The 18,906-nt window shown below is 41.2% G+C and overlaps 1 protein-coding gene across 3 annotated transcripts in view; it reads left to right on the top strand.

Moving 5' to 3' along the window:
• The window catches only part of GALNT13 (polypeptide N-acetylgalactosaminyltransferase 13), a 434,504-nt gene that overhangs the window by 244,210 nt on the left and 171,388 nt on the right, over positions 1-18,906 (top strand). For all 3 annotated transcript variants that reach the window (XR_016442089.1, XM_090045703.1, XM_090045702.1), the window contains exons 5-7: positions 9,984-10,150; positions 12,883-13,090; positions 16,006-16,176. Coding sequence is in view for 2 of the 3 variants with exons in the window: in XM_090045703.1 (XP_089901829.1) it covers positions 9,984-10,150; positions 12,883-13,090; positions 16,006-16,176 (546 nt within the window). In the remaining variant the exon portion in view is untranslated. The remainder of the gene's footprint in view (positions 1-9,983; positions 10,151-12,882; positions 13,091-16,005; positions 16,177-18,906) is intronic.

The following is an 18,906-nucleotide window of genomic DNA, read 5'->3' as shown; positions in this document are numbered from 1 at the left end:
CTCTTAAAATGACTGTCCAGAGGTGTCTCTCAGCTGTTCTCCATGCAGGCACTTCTCCAGCCTGCTGCAGCCCATACTAAGTGGCAAATATCTCAGTTGTGCTCCACTACAAACACCACTATAAAAACCTCTCCCTCTCAGAAAGGTGGGCCATAGAATCTCTTAAGATCTAACCACCAAATAATAATAAAACTAGCAGATAAAGGAGGAGCTATAGTTATCCTTAACCATAAAGACTACATAAAAAAGCCAACAGAAAACTCTATGACACTACCTACTGTAAAAAATTAAAGAAGGATCCAACTCCTCTTTCCACCTGAAAATTCAAACCCACCATCACATCATTTGCATCTGAACTACAAGAAAAACTTCAGACCCTGATCCCTCCACTACCCAATCCAGGGACAGTTTAGATGCTCCCTAAAATCCACAAACAAGGATCCCAACAGACCTATAATTTCTAACCATGACCTAACTGAAGAAATATCAGGTTTCATCAAATCCATCCTAAGATCTCTTGTCACCCAAAGCCTGGGTGTTATCTAAGACACAAGAGACTTTCTGCAAAAACTCAAACACATAGATCATCTTCCCACCAATATCCTCCTAGCCAGCATGAATGTCACCTGCTTATATACCAACATCCTACGCCAGGATGGCACCCAAGCCTGCCTCACATATCTACAAGAGCAAGTTTACAGCTCAGAATACTGACCTCAAGACATTATTAAACTTGCACACTATATCCTCACGCACAACAACTTCAATGCCTGAAGAAGGATGTTGTGCCTGAAAGCGTGCAAAGAACATTTTTCCAACTATTTAATTGGTCTGATAAAAAAATATATCACAGCTGCCCAAAGAATCTTGCCTGCCATTAACTAATGTTGAATTCTAGTGGAAAATCTGGAGGAAGTGTATATACAACTGCTGTATTATTCATAGATTTTAAGACCAACATTATGATAATCTAGACTGACATTCTTTGTAGCACAGGCCAAAGGATCTTACCAAATAATTTCTGTATGAAGCTTGCAACTACTGTTTGATGTATAGCATGTCATTTAGGAACATAATAACAGTAATTAAGAGTGAAGGAGTTTATTATGAACCTGGCAAATACTAGATAATGATGAAAACTGAATACAAAAGAATGGGATATTGACTGTAAAATAAACTATAAGGAGAAGGTAGAAGAGAAAAATCATGCATTTTGTTCTTGTTGCCTTTGTCATTACAGCAGCCTGATAAAATATTTGGATATTTGAGTCAGGACATCTTATTTTAATTGAGTTTTATTTCAGACTGTTCTTGACCTAATCTCATTTTAAATTTAAAATCAGGCATAAGCACTGAAAAAATACAGACCAAAAAAACACTTGTGCAATCATGACATGTGTAACACGATACATATGTATCCTTGTCCATTGTTCTTGGTAAGCATCTACACAGTTAAAGCTGTATTGAGTTTTGCACTAAAATCTATTTCACGTTTCATTGACTGTATGGGGCAATAATGCTTCAAAGGACAATGGAAAGTAATTCATTTTTAAGAGGGCATTTACTAATTTTTGCAAATGAAACAAAACCCTCCTGGTTTGAGAGAAATCTTAGGCCATTGTAACAGGGTGCCATGCCCAGGGGTGGTCAAGAACCCCTGGAGGCACCCCAGAGTCCTCTTTATTTGGATTTGATTCTGGGAAGTCTCCCTTTCACTCGCCTACTGTGTTTTGATGTTCCTTTGCGTTTTCAAAAGGGAGGCTGCCCCAGGGGCTTCCCAGATCTGGGCGTCACTCCCAAGCACATGCAGCGGTGAGGAGCTCTTGCCTTAAAGGCTAATTGCACTGCTCCATACCATCCCTGCACTGTGCCCTATGACTCACAGATGTTACATGGATGTTGTTCCCTCTGTTGGGGTCTTAGCCTACTTGGCTTTGACCCCCTTATTCTGGCTAGGCCTTCTAGCCTAGGCTCACTGTGTTGAACCTGGTACTGAGGCACTAGCTCAACTCAGTCTGTTCTAGACATCAGGCCCTAGCCTCTGTCTGCTGCACCCCACTGGTGCTGGGCTCCCTAGACATTATGTAGCTGCACCCCTCTGGCGCTGGGCCCCCTGGTCCTATGTAGTTGTACTCCTTGGGCACCAAGGTCTTGTGCCCTTGCCCAGTTGCACCCCTCTGGGCACTAGTTCAGCCTCATCCCATACCACCAGTTTTAAAAGTACAAGATAAATGGGCTAACAAAAAGGAGAAACAAAAATAACAAAGGCAGGGTGCCTGCTTACCCCATGTCTCTTCCTCTCTGGGTCACTCTGTCTGGTGCTTTGGCTTGCAGAGCTAGTTTCCAGTTTCCTGGGGCACTTAGGAGCCCATACTTTGCCACTTCCCCAGCTATCTCAGCCCAGGGCTTATATAGCTCTGGCCAAAGTGCTCTGACAGTCATGTGACAGCCCCCAGTCAGCTGACCAGCATCTAAGCTACCCTGACATGAAGTGGGAGGAGCAGTCAGCCAGGTCTAGCCACTCACGAAGGTTCCTGATGGGCGTACACGATGTACACCTCGTGCAGGAGGTACTTGTCCCCACTAGGGAAAACGCCATACTGGATCTGGTGTTAGCCTCTGGGGACGACCTGGTGGGGGATGTGCTAGTACAAGGGAGGCTAGGGGACAGTGATCATGAAATGATCCAGTTTGCTATTCAGAGAAAGGTGGGGAGGGTATCTAGCACAGCGCAAATGCTTGACTTTGGGAAAGCCAATTTTGATGTGCTCAGGGCAGTAGTCAGGGAGGCACTCGGAGCCCAGGGTATAGCTAGTATGGGGGTCCAGGAAAGGTGGTCCTTCCTCAAGGAGGCTATCCTTGGGGCGCAGCAGGATGCAATTCCACTGCACAGGAAGGCAGGAAAAGGGTCCAAGAAACCTTCATGGCTGAGCGCGGATATCCAGGCTGGCCTGAGGGCAAAGAAAAAAGCATACTGGCAGTGGAAGCAGGGGGCAGGGACCAAGGAGGAGTACACCTCCCTGACCCGAGCTTGTAGGGATTTGGTAAGGAAGGCTAAAGCAGCACTGGAGCTTAGATTAGCTTCTGGGATTAAGGATAACAAAAAGTCCTTCAAGTATATAGGTAGCAAGAAGTCTTGGGGTAACATTGGACCCCTACGAGGCAGGGCAGTTGGTGACAGACGCGCGAGAGAAGGCAGCACTCTTTAACAAGTCTTTGCCTCCATGTTCCTGTCTGCTGACAATGGGATGCTCTTGGGTGACAGTGTAGAGAGGCTCAGGAAGGATGCGAGTCCCCCGACTGTTAGTTCAGACCTAGTTAAGGATTACCTGGAGGGCTTAGATGTATCCAAGTTGGCGGGCCCAAATGACCTTCATCCACGGGTGCTGAAGGAATTGGCTGGTGTCAATGCGGAGCCATTAGCACGGCTGTTTGAGGACTCCTGGTGCTCGGGCCAAGTCCCTGAGGACTGGAAAAGGGCCATTGTGGTCCCTATTTTCAAGAAGGGGAGGAAAGAAGAGCCTGGCAACTACAGGTCAGTCAGCCTTACTTCTATCCTGGGGAAGGTCTTTGAAAATATCAAGGGCCACATTTGAGAGAGCCCTGCAAGGGAAGTGCTGTTGAGGGGTAACCAACACAGGTTTATGCCAGACCAATCCTGCCTGACCAACCTGGTCTCTTTCTATGACCAGGTAACAAAAAGCTTAGATGTGAAGGAGGAAGTTGATGTCATCTTCTTGGACTTCCAGAAGGCCTTTGACACAGTGTCCCACCCAATTCTGGTGGGCAAGCTGAGGGACTGTGGCATTGACGAATGCACAGTCACATGGGTGGCAGACTGGCTCCAAGGGCGTACCCACAGGGTGGTGGTGGACGGGTCGATGTCGACCTGGGAGGGTGTGGGCAGCGGAGTCCCCCAGGGCTCAGTCCTTGAGCCGGTGCTGTTCAACATCTTCATTAGCGACCTGGATGCTAATGAATGGAGTGCACCCTATTCAAGTTCATTGATGACACCAGGCTGTGGGGTAACGTGAATACACCAGCAGGCAGGGACCGCATCCAGGCAGACCTGGATAGGTTACAGAAGTGGGCGGATCTGAACAGGATGCGGTTCAACAAGGACAAGTGCAGAATGCGGCACCTGGGGAGAGGGAACCAGCATTATGGTTATAGGTTAGGGGCTGACCCTCTCAGCAGCACAGAGGAAGAGAGGGATCTTGGAGTCAGGATCGACTCCAGGATGAATATGAGTTGCCAATGCAATGAAGCAATAGGCAGAGCCAACCGCACCCTGTCATGCATCAACAGGGGCATCACTAACAGGTCCAGAGAGGTCTTGCTCCCCCTGTATGCGCTGCTGGACAGGCCATAGCTGGAGTACTGTGTCTAGTTCTGGGCGCCGCACTTCAGGAGGGACGTGGAGATCCTGGAGAGGGTCCAGAGGAGGCCACTCATATGGTTGGGGGCCTCTGTGGCCAGCCCTATGAGAAGAGGCTTGTCAGAGCCAAGAGCCCCTGTGTCACGGTGGGGCCGAGTACGGATCGAAGAGGTGGGATTAGCGGCGAGGAGTCAGAGCGGGCAGGACGCGTGTGGTTTCAAAACAGAATGCTTTTATTGTTTACTTACGCCGCTGATGGTGGTGTAGCGTAGGCTGGTCAAACTTGGTTACAGTAATACGATAATACGATGACGATGAACGAGAAACAGTGCCAAGTCGGTAACAGAAACGGAGTCGATGAACAGGAACAAGTCAAATAATGAGTTGATCGGAAAATACAACATATACAATACAAAGATATAGTCACTCGATCCTTGCTTGGCATCATCTCAGTCTCCCCTCGGGTTTGCTGTCGTCTCCTCTCAGGGGTGATCAGCCTCTTTTGTCGCTTTGGGTGGGTCATGATGATAGCATAGGGTGACACACCTTCTCTCGGTCGGTGACTGGATGTTATACACTCAGGGCTGTTGTGACCTGAAAAATAAATAACACACGGACAGCCTCTATTTCCAAAATTTTGATCAATTAGCCTTGTCTCTATGTTAGTCACTGTGTTTTCCACTTTAGTTGTAATGTCTTTCGTTGCTTCTTTGAATAGTAAAGTCTTAACTAGTAATTTCTCATTTTTAAGTTCCTTCTTCATTTCATCATGGGCTGTAATTAACTTTGTAATAGTCCTCTCATTATTTACCATCTTTGATTGCATATCTTGAACTTTCGCATTTAACTTTTTATTTTCTTCTTCGTTCAGTTTCAGAGAATTTTTAAGATGCAGGATCATATCGTATAGTTTAGAATCTCTTGTCTGAAATCTTTGTTTTTTTTCTCAAGTATTTTCTTTCTCTGGTCATCGTTTTGTTGATCAGAATCTGTGAATCTTTTAACGCTGCCGGTTGCTGAGCTGACGCCGACGGCGACTACTCATTTTTTGACTTTTTGTTGGTTTCGTGGAATCCAAGTGCTTTGGCAAGGGCTTTCTGCCTTTCATCTCCCAATGATCTTAGCTGATCTTTGGTCAGGCCAGATATAAAGCAAAAACCCAAACATTGCTCACTCCATCAGGGTGCATTGTGGTGGAGAGTCCCGAGCTTGAGGCGGTGAGTTTCAGGCTTGAGGTCTTCGATTTTCCCATCTAGGACGAGTCGGTGTATATTCCGTTGGGTACACTGACAAGATGTTCAGTTTTTCGTCAACAACTGGGAATGCTGTCTTCTGAGTCTTGGGTCTCATGGCTCCCTGCAGTTTACCTAGTTGTTCTAGTATGTGGGCTATGGGACCATTTACTGATGGATTAAGGAGCAGTCTCACTGTCAAATTTTGGCTTCCTCCGTATACTTCAGTCGCTGCTTCCACGGCTTCCAGTAAGCATGGTACGTTCCCTGGATTTGTAGCGAATCTGTGAGGCCAAGCTCCCTGTGCCTGGGCTGGTATAAGGTTCAGGGCTTGCTGGGCCGGGTTCCAAGAAACATAAGATGAACCTAGGATAGCACACACTGGAAATCCAGCACATTGAAACAGGCTCGACAAGTCTGCTGGAGCACAGAAATAAACATGCTGCAGCAGACTCTAGCATCATGTGTACTGGCGTTCCTGTGCTGAAAAATGGTGGCAGGATGCTTACAACTAAAGCTAGTTCAATGAGCTTTAGTTTGAAGTGCCCCACCACCATTTTTCAGCACAGAGATGCTAATACATGTGACACTCACGTGCTTTTAATTAGCGCAGCTCACTAATTGAAGTACCCCCTTCCCCCCATGCCTGCCTGTTGGCAAGAATAAAGAAAGACAGGTAAGGACTTGAGATTTTATGTTCTGTTCCATTTCACCATGGGAAGGCCTGCTATGCTGCTCAAATTAAGGGTCTCATTATGGTTTCATTATGACCCTGTATTTTCAGCGTGCTTATGCCTTAACTTGAAAAAAAAATCCATGGTTTTTAACTAACACTTAATGTATGTTAGCTTATTTTAATGCGCATTAACTAAAAAGCATGTTTTTTAAGTGATGCTTTAATGCACATTGAAAGAGGCAAATGTACATTAAAGTGCACATGTAGACACACTCAGTGTGTAGTTTTACTGCTCCAGTTGAGCAGGAAGAAAACATGCCCCCTTCGTAATCCCCAGTTTCTTGCAGGCAGACGCAGGCTGACCCTGAGCAGTCTAGGTCAGTTGATCAGGGCTTCTTTGTGCACTGCTGCCATCTATCTCCAGGCAGATTAAGGGGGCCTATGGAGCAGACTGGCATGTGTCTAGGGGGCCCCTAGCTGCACAGTGTCAGCATCAAAGCTTCCTTAATCTTTAGGGACTTGGCTTTCAGATGCCTCCAGGTTAGTTTTCCTACCAGAAAAACAAACCCAGAAGAATTCTCCTGGATCATTTCAATGTGTATATTTAGAGTCCTGTTTCTTGGGATTCTCTAGTTGAACAATCAATATATCTTAAAGTGATATCCAGTAAAGCCATCTTTCCTATAAACTCTGTAAATCTAAATCATAATACATATGTCATTGTGGTCAATTAGACCCCAGAAATGGATGAGAAATGCACATTGGTGCTGCTTTTTCTTTCTACTTGGTTTTTAGAGTTCATTAAAGAAATGAATAGCTGGCTGTCTACAATCGTGTAATTTTACTGTTTTTTTTCACAGATTGCTCTCCAAAATTATATGAGGCAGTAAAATCCACAAAGAACAATTTCATGCCCAAACAAGTTTAGCATGATTCTTGCTGGATGAGACCAAAGGAAAGTCCTTTGTGGCTCATTCAATAGAAGGCTTGTTTATAAACCACTAGGGTCTCAATTTTACTCTCCAACAATAATGAACAACTATAGAGCTGTATCCAGCAATCAGATTTTTTTCCCCCATAAAGTTGAGGTACCAATTTGCATACTACAGACTATAACTGAAACATGGAAACCAGAGGAATTTTCTATATTTCTTTTCTGGAGATATGTAGGCTGTTATGATTTTTAATTTGTATGGTTTGTTATGCCATTGAACAAAATATATATTTTTAAATGTTTAGAAAGGCTATGTTTAGGGATGGTGTTGGAGAGGTATTGTTGATGGACCATTTGATGTTTCTTTACTGCCTTTTACTGCCATTATCCTAATACCTATATTCCTACATTTGGATGGACTGACTAGACAAGGATTACTGTTAGAGAAGTACTGCAATATGTGGTTTTGAATGTATTCCTTCACTTTGGCTTGTGATTTCTAAAATTATATGGACCAAATGCATTCCTATGGTTAGAGTGTGCAGGGCAACTAAATATCTTTAGGTAACTAATATGTAGAGAAAATATTACAATCAAAATATTTAAAGAAGAGTATGTTACGCTTTAAAGAGCAGACTACAAATGTGAATGTGACATGTACCTTATCTAACATAAAGCTCACTACCATGCGTAGACCTCTATTGAAGAAAACATTGAACCCTTATGTGCAGTTAGGTATGTGTTTTAGTGGTTTTGATTTCACATTGATAGCCATGGAATATATGAAGGCTTCAAATGAGCAATTGGTACAGTTGAGAAGAAAACAGCTCTGCTGAAAGGCTTGAACAGAAATGTCATTACGGATCAACAAAAATAACTTGAGTGTTGGATTGAATACTGTGCAATTATATATACTCCAGTGAGACTGAAATTAAACACAAAGAGTCAAAGGGTTACCACAGTTAGAAGTTATGATGGATTTGGACAACAAGGTTACGTTAGAAGATTTGCAGAAAGTCATTATAAATCAGTTCCTGGGAACACGGCATCCAGCAACAGCTGTTTGCCTGCTGAAATCTACAGATGTGCCAAGATGAATTACTTCGAAAGCTTCATGAAGTTATACTTCTCTGTTAGAAAGAAGAAGCAGCACCAGAAGATTTTGAAGCTGGTTGGTTTGTACGATTATACAAAAACAAAGTGGATTGAAGTGACTGTGACAACTATCTCTCTGTTGAACATCATCAGAAAATTTGTCACTTGCATCATGCTCCTGAGGCTGCAGTCTGGGTGAAAGAATCTATTCTGAAAGTCAAGAAGTTTTTCACTCCACTACTGTGATATTTTCAGTGAAGCAACAGCAAGAGAAGCGTAGAGAAAAACGAATACCATTGTATATAGCCATACAAAAAACTAGAACTCTGGGTTCCAAAATTATACCTTTTATTAGACCAGCTGGCTGTTGTATATAGCCTTCATCTGTCTGACAAAGACCTTCAATACAGTCAATAATAGACAGGGTGTTTTTACGTTTCTGAAAAAACTGGTTGTCCCTCCAAACTGTTGAACATCATTCACTCATTACATCAAGGTATGAAGGGACCTGTGGTGTATGAAAACAAAGACTCAAACACCTTTCACAGCCACAAAAGGGTGAAACGGGTGCATCTTGGCCCTGTGGTTTTTAACATCCACTTTTCATTCATGTTTCTTCATGCATTCAAGAACAGCAACGTTGGCATTTATCTTTGAATGAGATTAGATGGAGGCTTTTTCAATATTGCAAGGGTTTAGAGCAAACACCGAGGTGAAAGAACTGATTCTGAGAGATTTCCTCTTTGATGTGGCCTTGGTTGCCCACAATGAATCTTCCCTACAAAATCTCTTGGGCAGATTTTCTGAATCATGCAAGAGCTTCAGGATGGCAATTAAGACAAGACAACTGTGATCATGTACCAAGGGGTGAAAGAATTAATACCTGACATCACTCTGGGCAATAACTGTCTTGGTGTTTCTTTGTCTCTTACATGTATACCATGATCCAGGCATTGGTGGTTGCCTACTAAGCACTTTCCTGTGTCAAGACCATATAGATAAAAATAGATCTACAAACTGTGTTGTTATACTCCCTGAATACTATTACCAGATGAACTTTCTCTAGATCACATATACAGTGATATAGCTCTGGAAAACTATTTTTCCCTACATTTTGCCTTCTAAAAATTAGGTGTGTTTTTTATGAGGGTGAGTGGTACATGAGAAATAAAACAATTTAGTTTTTGTGTTTTCATTCTAAGAAATCTAAGAAATCTTAACATCTGGAAAGTTTAAAAAATTAGTCCTGTTTTATACAAACCACAGAGGTTGGGAGGAATCCTGATTAATGGGTTGATGCTTTGCTTCTAACGTTTTTGTGCGTTGTGTTATTTCTTGGATGTAAAAACTAATTTTCCATTTGGTAGATCCAGCAATTTCTCATATGTAGCTTTTGAGTGTTGATTTCTGAGTACACTAAGAAACAGCTGGCAGGAGACTAAGTGGTTCTGAAAGAGGCAAAACTGGGAAACAGCTTTTTTGGTGATGTCTTTTCTAGCAGGAATATAGTATTCACTGTTCTTATGGGTCTAATAATTTGGGACTCTTGAAATTAATGTCCAGCTGAATTGTGTGTTGTCCAGTGATATTGGGGCCTGGCTTCCAGTGATGTGATGGCGGTAGTGAAGACTTTATTAGAAGATTAACCTTCTTTTCTCTTTTTGGCAGATGCAAGACAAAAGTCTACCCTGATGAGCTCCCAAATACAAGTGTCGTTATAGTGTTTCATAATGAAGCTTGGAGTACTTTGCTTCGAACTGTTTACAGTGTTATAAATCGGTCCCCGCATCATTTACTTTCTGAGGTCATCTTGGTAGATGATGCCAGTGAAAGAGGTAAGCCTCTTGTGCTAATTTATCAAGGGCAGTTGTTGATAATATGAAAGACATTTAAATGTAACATATTTTGTTACTGTCACATTTAAGAATAGTTATACAAGTCAGTGGCATTTAACCACTGATAAATCTGAAACTCAACTCTAAACAAAGATGCCTGTGATTGTTACTTCGTTCAGAGGCAGTTGGAGTGAGAAAAAAAGGTACTTTTTAGTGACCTTGGACAAATGGTCATAACAAATATTTTAATGTATCTGGGGAAGTGCTAAACTGTGCACGTTTCTAAAGTAATAATTGAAAAACTGTCTGGAATCATATCTATAACCAGAGCTGTTATCCAGATTTTTGTGAGTTCTTTTTTTGTATCAGTTAATTATAAGCTGCACACTGATTTTATTATCTCATGTTTTTGTTGAAGAATGCAAGTAAGAATATGGTGTTATGTGTCTTTGCCACTCATTACTCTTTCCAAAAGGGAAATAGCTTCCTCCTGGGGTTCAGACCTTTTAGAATGTAAGAAGCTGATGCAGTTTCTTTCTATTTCTTTCTACGGTAAATAATTATTGTGGTTTTAATTTCTTTGGGGGCCTGATTTCTTGTAGGAGCATTTCTTTATAGAGAAAGCAGCTTTTAGTTACAGAAACTGCCTCTGACATTGTTAACATTCTTTTTTCCTTACAAAATGCCAAAAATTTAATATTCAACATGAAATTAGTGAAAAGCCAAAGATATTATTTGGAATTGCATGCATTTTTAAATGTTCACACAGTCTTGCACCTTATATAATGTTTAAGCTATTTAATGCTGAATACAAAAGAACGCAGCAGCTAGTTAATTCAGGCATAGCAGTACCTCTCATAATTGTGCAAGCAGCTGGAATTGGCTCTGGGTTTATTTCTGTACAGCTGCCGGATATAGGGGACTAAGACCCCTCTACACATTACAGGTATTGCACAATTAACTGGTTAAATTACACAATTACCTGGAGACAAGCTACATGTGCAGAGTAGCTACTGTACAATAAAATGTTTCAACCACCTATAAAGTTAGCCTTGAAAAATTGTACTAACTTTATAGCTGGTTGCTGTTGGGCTTTAATTTGCACGTGCAGCAGGGTCTCCCCACAAGGGTGCACTATGCCGAATGAAACCCTACTCACCCCCCACCAGGCCATAGGGATCGTAGCTATAATCTCTAAGGTTTAGGGGTGCATGAAATCCCCAGACCCTGGGGATTGTGGCTATTATCCCTAGGGATCCAGGGTACATGGAAACCTCTGGGGCTGGAAGTTTCCTGCAGGACAGTCCCTCTGCCCTGGGGGTGCAGGAAAACTCCAGGACTAGAGGATAACCATGATCCTCCACCTCGGCTGTTGTCCCCACCCTAGGGTTGTGGGAATCACCAGCTCCAGTGGGGATCCTCCAGCTTTTGGGGTGTGGGGGATGCCCATGCAGCTGGGAGCCCTACCACTGTGGTGCTCCCAGTCTCAGGATCCTCCTTCTTGCTGGTACAGGGGGAGCCTGGGATCAGGCTACCCCTGCACTGTCATTGTGGGATCATGCATTAAATGGCATTGCATCTCAGTCATACCTCTTGCCATGCATGTGTGGCATGGCAGGATATGCAGTTGTGTGTATTGTGCATTAGATCCCATCATGCCTTTGCCTGCATGTGTAGAGGCAGCCTATGAAACCAACTTATGGTAAAACCATTCTGAAGAGGACAGATGACACAGAAAATTCATTGCAGTGTACTATGCAGTGTTTGCCAAATGCTTTCCTCAGGTGGTAGGTTTTGGTAGCCCTGTAGCAGTCAGGTAACACAGTTTCTAAATCCTGTAGGGACTGGAGATGCTGCCAGATTCTTCCCACTCCTTTTGAAATCTGGATTCCTTATTAACTGTACTACCCTTATTTTTCTACTCTCAGCATGTGCTATCTTGGACAGGGATCTAACTGTAACATTTGTTATATTAGCTCCCTATTCACACAACTACTCACCAAAAAATTCCTGTTTCAGTGATGACCATGCTGGGTAGAGTGGCAGCTCTCTAAGCCCCACTTCTCAAACAGTCATCCTGCAAGTGGGAATATTGCTGAGACTTAGGGGGTTTGAAGAAGAATGAATTCTGCCATGCTGGCTTCGCTCCTTCAGTCCTCATTCTCTCCTCTATGGTAGACAGCAAGGGGAAGTCTTTCTCATGTATTAGCATGGTATTACATTTTTTAAATTGTCAGACACGTAAGAAGTTTATTAAAACTGAGCTTGTTTGGATACTGAATCTCAACACCAAACAAAACTGCAAAAGTTATTTTTGAAACCATGTTTTGGTAAACAGTGTACATTCAGTGTTGACTGCCTGGTGCTCTTTGTAGGAAATGAATCTTGACTTTTTCCTCTGAAAACTTCTATTTACATGGTAATCTCAGAAGAGTTATTTAATGAGACCTGTAGTGCAGCCCCAGAATGCGAGTGGAGTTCTATGGAAGCCTCTGTGTCTTGGCTCTGATTCTTCTAAAGATTAATAAGCATGTCTCGTACTGTATTTTTTGTCTTGTGCTTCCAGAGCCTTTAGTCTTTTCAATATTTATGCATTAGAATATTGTCCAGGAGTTACCCTTGGAGTGACCAGCATAATGCATTAACCACACATTTCCATTCTGATTTCTTTCTGGTTATTGATTCAGGTTTGAAGAAGTGTTTTTTCTTATTATTTTAATTGCATTTGACAGATTTTCTGAAGGCTGCATTAGAGAATTATGTGAAAAATTTAGAAGTGCCAGTAAAAATTATTAGGATGGAACAACGGTCAGGACTGATCCGTGCTCGACTAAGAGGAGCAGCGGCTTCTAAGGGCCAGGTCATAACTTTCTTGGATGCACATTGTGAATGTACTTTAGGGTGGCTTGAGCCCCTGCTGGCAAGAATAAAGGAAGACAGGTAAGGACTTGAGATTTTATGTCCTACTTTGTGATAGAAATGCTGCTCAAGTTAAGGGTTTCATTATGAGCCTGTATTTTCAGTGTGCTTATGCCTTAGATTTAAAAACATGCTTTTAGGATAAGGCTAATCCATCAGGCCAAAGAGCATTTTTTATTTCTGCTTTAGATTTTAGATTTTGTATTTATTTCAATTTATGCCAAATATTTTTTTTATTTTTTTTTTTTTATTTTAACATTGTTTTTACAAGGTTTCTGTCAGTGCTGGTAGAAATAGTTACTGTTAATACATTATCCCTTTTCTTCTATGGCATATGCATGGAGGTCTTTTTGGACAGAACTAACCTGCAACTTTTTTGGTTCATGCATGGCTGCCTTCTGTACTCAGTCTGTCTTGTTTTCTACTGGTGAGCTCACAGGTAGCTGAAATTTACCCTCATCCAGTTTTCTAATATCATGATGAATCTTGCACCCATCTATTTAATGTGTGAGTGGATCTATAATCCCAAATAAGAGAAAAATCCACATTACAATCATATTTTATCATTGTTCTGCCAGCATTTTTCTTACCCTTATGACTTACGATGAGAAAACAACAGGGTGGAGGATGTGCATGTGTGGGTGTTCATGCTCATGCATGTACATATATAAGCTCTGCTTGTATACTTACACAGACATATCCAAAGCCAAAAAAGACCCTGTTTTTGTCTATTTATAAACCATGTAGATGGACCACAGATAATCTCTGCAAAATGTGCACCATGACCAATAAATCAGAAGAACGGCAGGAATCCATTACTTCAGCAGCTGCTGGGATCAAGATGGGTAGAGAGTCTGTTCACTTGGAGAATGATTGGTGATAGTGGGAAGGAGCATAACATTGTTAAAATAGGGATGTAGCCTTCACAACATTAATTGAGTTTATCATAGAATCATAGAATTGTAGGGCTGAAAGGGACCCCAAAGGATCATCGGGTCCAGCCCCTTGCATGAGCAGGAAAGACATCTGGGATCCGACAGTCCCAGCCAGGTGACCATCTAGTCTTCTCTTGAAGACCTCTAGGACAGATGATTGCACCACCTCTGACAGTCTAGTTGTAAAGACGTTTTTCCTAATGTTCAACCTGAAACGATATTCCAGGAGTTTGTGGCTGTTATTTCTAGTTTTCCCCCAGATACATATAATCTATACGTAAAAAGTGCTACTTATGTTATGAAAGGAGCAGGGGCTGGATGTGGGGAGATATTAAGGATATGGGAAAGGAGACTGTGTACATGTCTGGGGAGAAACTAACTATGTTGGTTCAATTTTGCTGTTGGGGTGAGAAATATAGTTGAATTTCTGCATGTTTGGAGCTGAGGGGGTTTTGTGAATAGAAGAAGCAGGGGATAGAGGGTTTGTGTAGAAGCAGCTGTTTGTGGGAGGATGCAAGGAGGAGTCAGTGACATACCTTCCGAGAGCCACAACTGGGCGGTTCTGTGCCCTGGGTGGTAGTGGTGCTCGGGGCAGCAGCTGCAGCCAGGCTACTGGCAACAGAATGACACCCCAAACAGGACATCTATTTTTGTGCCTCCTTTCCTCCACCTAAGTCAGTGCCCATGGCTAGTGCCTTGTTTGCTCCCTGTTAGTAGCATATTTACATTTGCAGTTGCTTTGATGGTCTTCCCCTAGTATCATAAGACAGTGACCACATCGTTCTGGGGCATAACATCAATTGCAGCTGAACCAAACCAAATTAGTTTAACCAATAACCATTCTTTTTTAAGGTAAGGTTTGATTGTTGTTAGGGTAAAAACTGGAGAAAAAGAAAATAATACAAAAGAAAAATAAAAGGAAGCTGTTATATCCTTCTGGCTATAGCCTATTAGAATTACTTCTATTAACTGCATATAATAGTTTGTATGTACCTGTTGTTCAGGGATTTTTTGGAAAAAGTATGTTATTTTATATAGTGCTATTTTAATAGTTTCTTGTTCTATTATTTCATTAAGACTCTTCTATTTTATATATTTTTATTCTGTAACCTAAATTCTATGTCCCTTATGTAATAAAAAAAATTACAAGTTATAAAACTAATTAAAAATTGAGCATAGTAGGAAAAAAATCTCAAGGGAGATGTAACTGCAATGAATAGCACCTTATAGAAAAGTTAAATCTTTGAAGTAGGGTGTGAGATCAGTTTGGCAACCCAGAAGCAAAACTGAGGGGTATTTCCACATAGTCTAATTACCCTTCTTCTCTTTAGCAAGGATTCAATATTTCAGGAATGATTTTGTTATTCCACCCATCTACTAGCAAATACACATATCTTGTGTGTGAAGAAGTTTCTGAGTTTGTGGTTTGTGAACATGCGGAAGTTGGATAGAAAATAAATGAGTGATTTTGGTAATAACATTCTGGGCTATGTCAAGATGTACAAAAGCTCTTGAATAATACTTTAATAAGTGCAGAAATGAAAATTAAATTGTTTCAGTATTGATTTGTGAATTAGAAGGTGTGAGATTTTACTTCAGCACTGAAGTTCATGCTGGACAGCTGATATCCAAGTGAATTATGCTGCAGTTTATAGCGAACCTGCATCATCTCAGTGGATTTGAATGGAAACTGAGTAATCTTGTTTTGCCTGAGTTAGTCCTAAAGCCTGGTAGCTTCCACTTAAAATTTGAAAGTTGGGGTTTAACCTTGGAGTGAAACTTAGTGGGTGCAGGCCTGTGTAAATGGAAATGGGAAACAAGGTTTCCATAAGACTGACAGCTGGAATTGCATACAATTTATACAGTACAGTTACCAATATATATGAGCAGTTGTATGTTGATCTGAAGCTAGAAAGACTACATTAGAAAGCAGTGTTATAGCATATTAATAGGCCTTAACATTAAAATGTCTTATTAAAATGTAATACTTTTTTCTTACAGAAAAACTGTTGTCTGCCCAATCATTGATGTGATAAGTGATGATACTTTTGAATACATGGCTGGATCAGACATGACATATGGCGGGTTTAACTGGAAACTTAATTTTCGCTGGTACCCTGTTCCTCAGAGAGAGATGGACAGGCGGAAAGGAGACAGAACCTTGCCTGTAAGGTAAAGAGAATAAATGAGGAATACTTTGGTACTGAATTGTTATATAGTTATGAATGCTGTGATATTTTATTTGTATATAATTATATTTAATACCATTTTAGTGAAATTCTTGTTAGAATGTGTGCCCATCCGGAAAGCATAAACCTAGAATATATCTTCTAGATTTAAATTATTGGATTACCAATATGTGACCTATTCACAGTGCTGCAATATAGTTATCAGAGCTGAGCAAATGCTTTATTTTCTTTGTGAATATCAAATAAATATGAGTTTGCTTTTGATATGTTTCTATCCCTTTTGTATTCATTTTCTCCAGCTGTTTTAGTGAACAAGTTTACTAGCAACCACAACATGGAAACAGCCCAGCTTTAAGCACTTGTGGAGAGCAATGACTGAACTTGTAAAAATTTAAGTATTCTCCCAATAAACATTATTCTCTTTAAAACTTATGATATTTGTAGTTAAGGAACAGAGTTGATAACTAAATTGTGTTCAGTCAGAACTAACCAACACTGCTCCTATTTCCCAGATCACTGAACTGCTCATGAATGATCTGACAATCAGTCACAGAAAGTATTCAGTGAGTTATTTTAACAGACTTTCCAGACACAAATCATTTGCTTATAAAAAAAATTGTGAACAAAACCAAAAAAGGTGGCATTAGTTGAATAAATTATTTGCTCGGCTCTAATTGCTATAATGGTCCCCCTGTCTGGAAATGAAAGTATTCAAAAGTGGATGTAATTGTTTCAAACATGATTAATAGACATAACTAAAAAGGAACAAAAAAATCCCAGTCCAGTGCATTTCAGGGCAGTGTACAACAAGCAGATGGAGATAGCCAGCTCAGATGGCAACAGTTCACAATTCAGCTTTACGAAGTGTTTCCAGACAAGATAGTGGATGGGTAAAGGAAGTTTTTTTCATGGTTCATTATGTTTGAACAAGCAGAAATACATCCTCTTATGAACTTTAGAACAGGCGAAAGGCCTTGGATTTGAAATGATTGAATATCTTTCCAGTTGACAGTGCAATTCTCAGGAACCATCTTGTTTCCAACTTATTAATATAAGGAAAAAGGAAAGTTTTTTCAACATTCTTGTTCAGGCTGATTTTAGAGTATAAAGGTTAGATACAGTAGAGCCACTGAGAGGAGAAGAGTCAAAAGGGGCAGGAAGTGTGTTTGTGTAGATTGTGCATTAGATCCCATTGTGTCTTTATCTGCACATGTGGAGGAGGCCTAAATCTTTGTAAGTCTCTGTCAGGGGCAGCTAGCTCCTCTTGGAGCTGATCCTAGTGACTGTTAGGACTGCTGCTTAGTTGCTGTAGTGTGTGCCAGTGATGGTTCCTTAAGAGAATGCTGCAGCAGAATAGAACAGAACAGTAGGGTATAAATTGAACCAATGAGGACTCTAGATTTTGTTGTCATAAGCAATTCATTGCCACAAGCAGCAACAGTGTGTTTCGTATAGAGGTGGTCTACCCATGTCAGAAAAGTCATGTTGCCAATCTGGCAAGTAGTGTGTGTAGCCACCATATTGGAATCCAAGTCGGCTGTCTTGAATTCACATTTGATCAATATTTCAGCTCCCACTACGGTTAGAAAATTAATTCCAATGACAAAACCAACCTTGTATGAACCAAGGAGATCAATTCGTAATAGTTCTGTCCATGGTAGCCATGGATTCCAAGATGGCTGCCACAAACATACATGATTAGATACCCAGAAGGTTTGCAAAATTGCTGCGTCAACTCAGTTCTAGATATAGATTACCTCAACATGAAAAACTCCAATAGAGATTGTCAACAAGAGACTCACCCTTATTGCCCTTAAGCAAATGTTGCAATGCAGTCACATTAGTGAACAAAGTGTGCGAAGCAGTCAGATGCACAATCAGGACAGTGTATCGCATGGTTATCACTACCGTGTGTGTGCATGCTTGAATACTTGTACAAAATTTCACATCCAGCTGAATTTCTAATTTGACAGGGAAATTAAAATCTCCCTTTCAAAGCAAAACTTTCCATATTTTGTGTCCCATTCTCCTGTTCTCCCTGCCATGGGAAAACAAGTTGACTTTTGTAGCTTACTCCGATGCTCACTTGATCCGGGCTCTAGTGGACCAAGGAAAGTGAGTGACAGCGGCAAAGGACATCTTCCCATTAATTACTTGCATTCAAGCTAACAATGTTTAATTCAGACACCTCAGATGAGGATAGCTGCCTTGATATCACAGGTCTTTCTCTCAGAACAGAAAGGTAGTCTTTCTTGGAATGCTTATCCTCCTCATCCTGTCCTTCTTTCCTACCTCAAAACCAGCACCTGAAGTTTCATTTGGAAATCAGATGGCATCTAAAGCAAGTACTGAGTATAATTAGTTTCCTGCAGGAAACAGTATTTAATAAGTGATCTGCTGCATTCAGGGCTATCTGCTGTTTGGAGTGGTTTTAAGCAATAGCATCAGACTTCATTGCAGTAATTCAGTGCTGGTGTCAAAAGGTGTGGACCCAGTAACATTTGGAGCCCTTTTGGTAGAGGGATGTTTAAAAGGGCATCAGCTAACATTTACTAATGGTTATTAGTGAAGGAACTGAGAGTGATTCCAATGCAGCAAACTCCCTCCAACTTTAACACTCCTTCCTCTAGTGTTAAAGTTGGAGGTGGGTTTCTGCATTTGAATCTTCTCAGCTCCTTCATATATAACAGCCAGAATATACCAGGTACTGCCC

This window comes from Crocodylus siamensis, chromosome 4 (genome assembly GCF_052110815.1).
Source record: "Crocodylus siamensis isolate JL-2025a chromosome 4, ASM5211081v1, whole genome shotgun sequence".
NCBI classification, from domain to species: Eukaryota; Metazoa; Chordata; order Crocodylia; family Crocodylidae; genus Crocodylus; species Crocodylus siamensis.
This window is presented reverse-complemented; position numbering and strand designations above follow the sequence as displayed.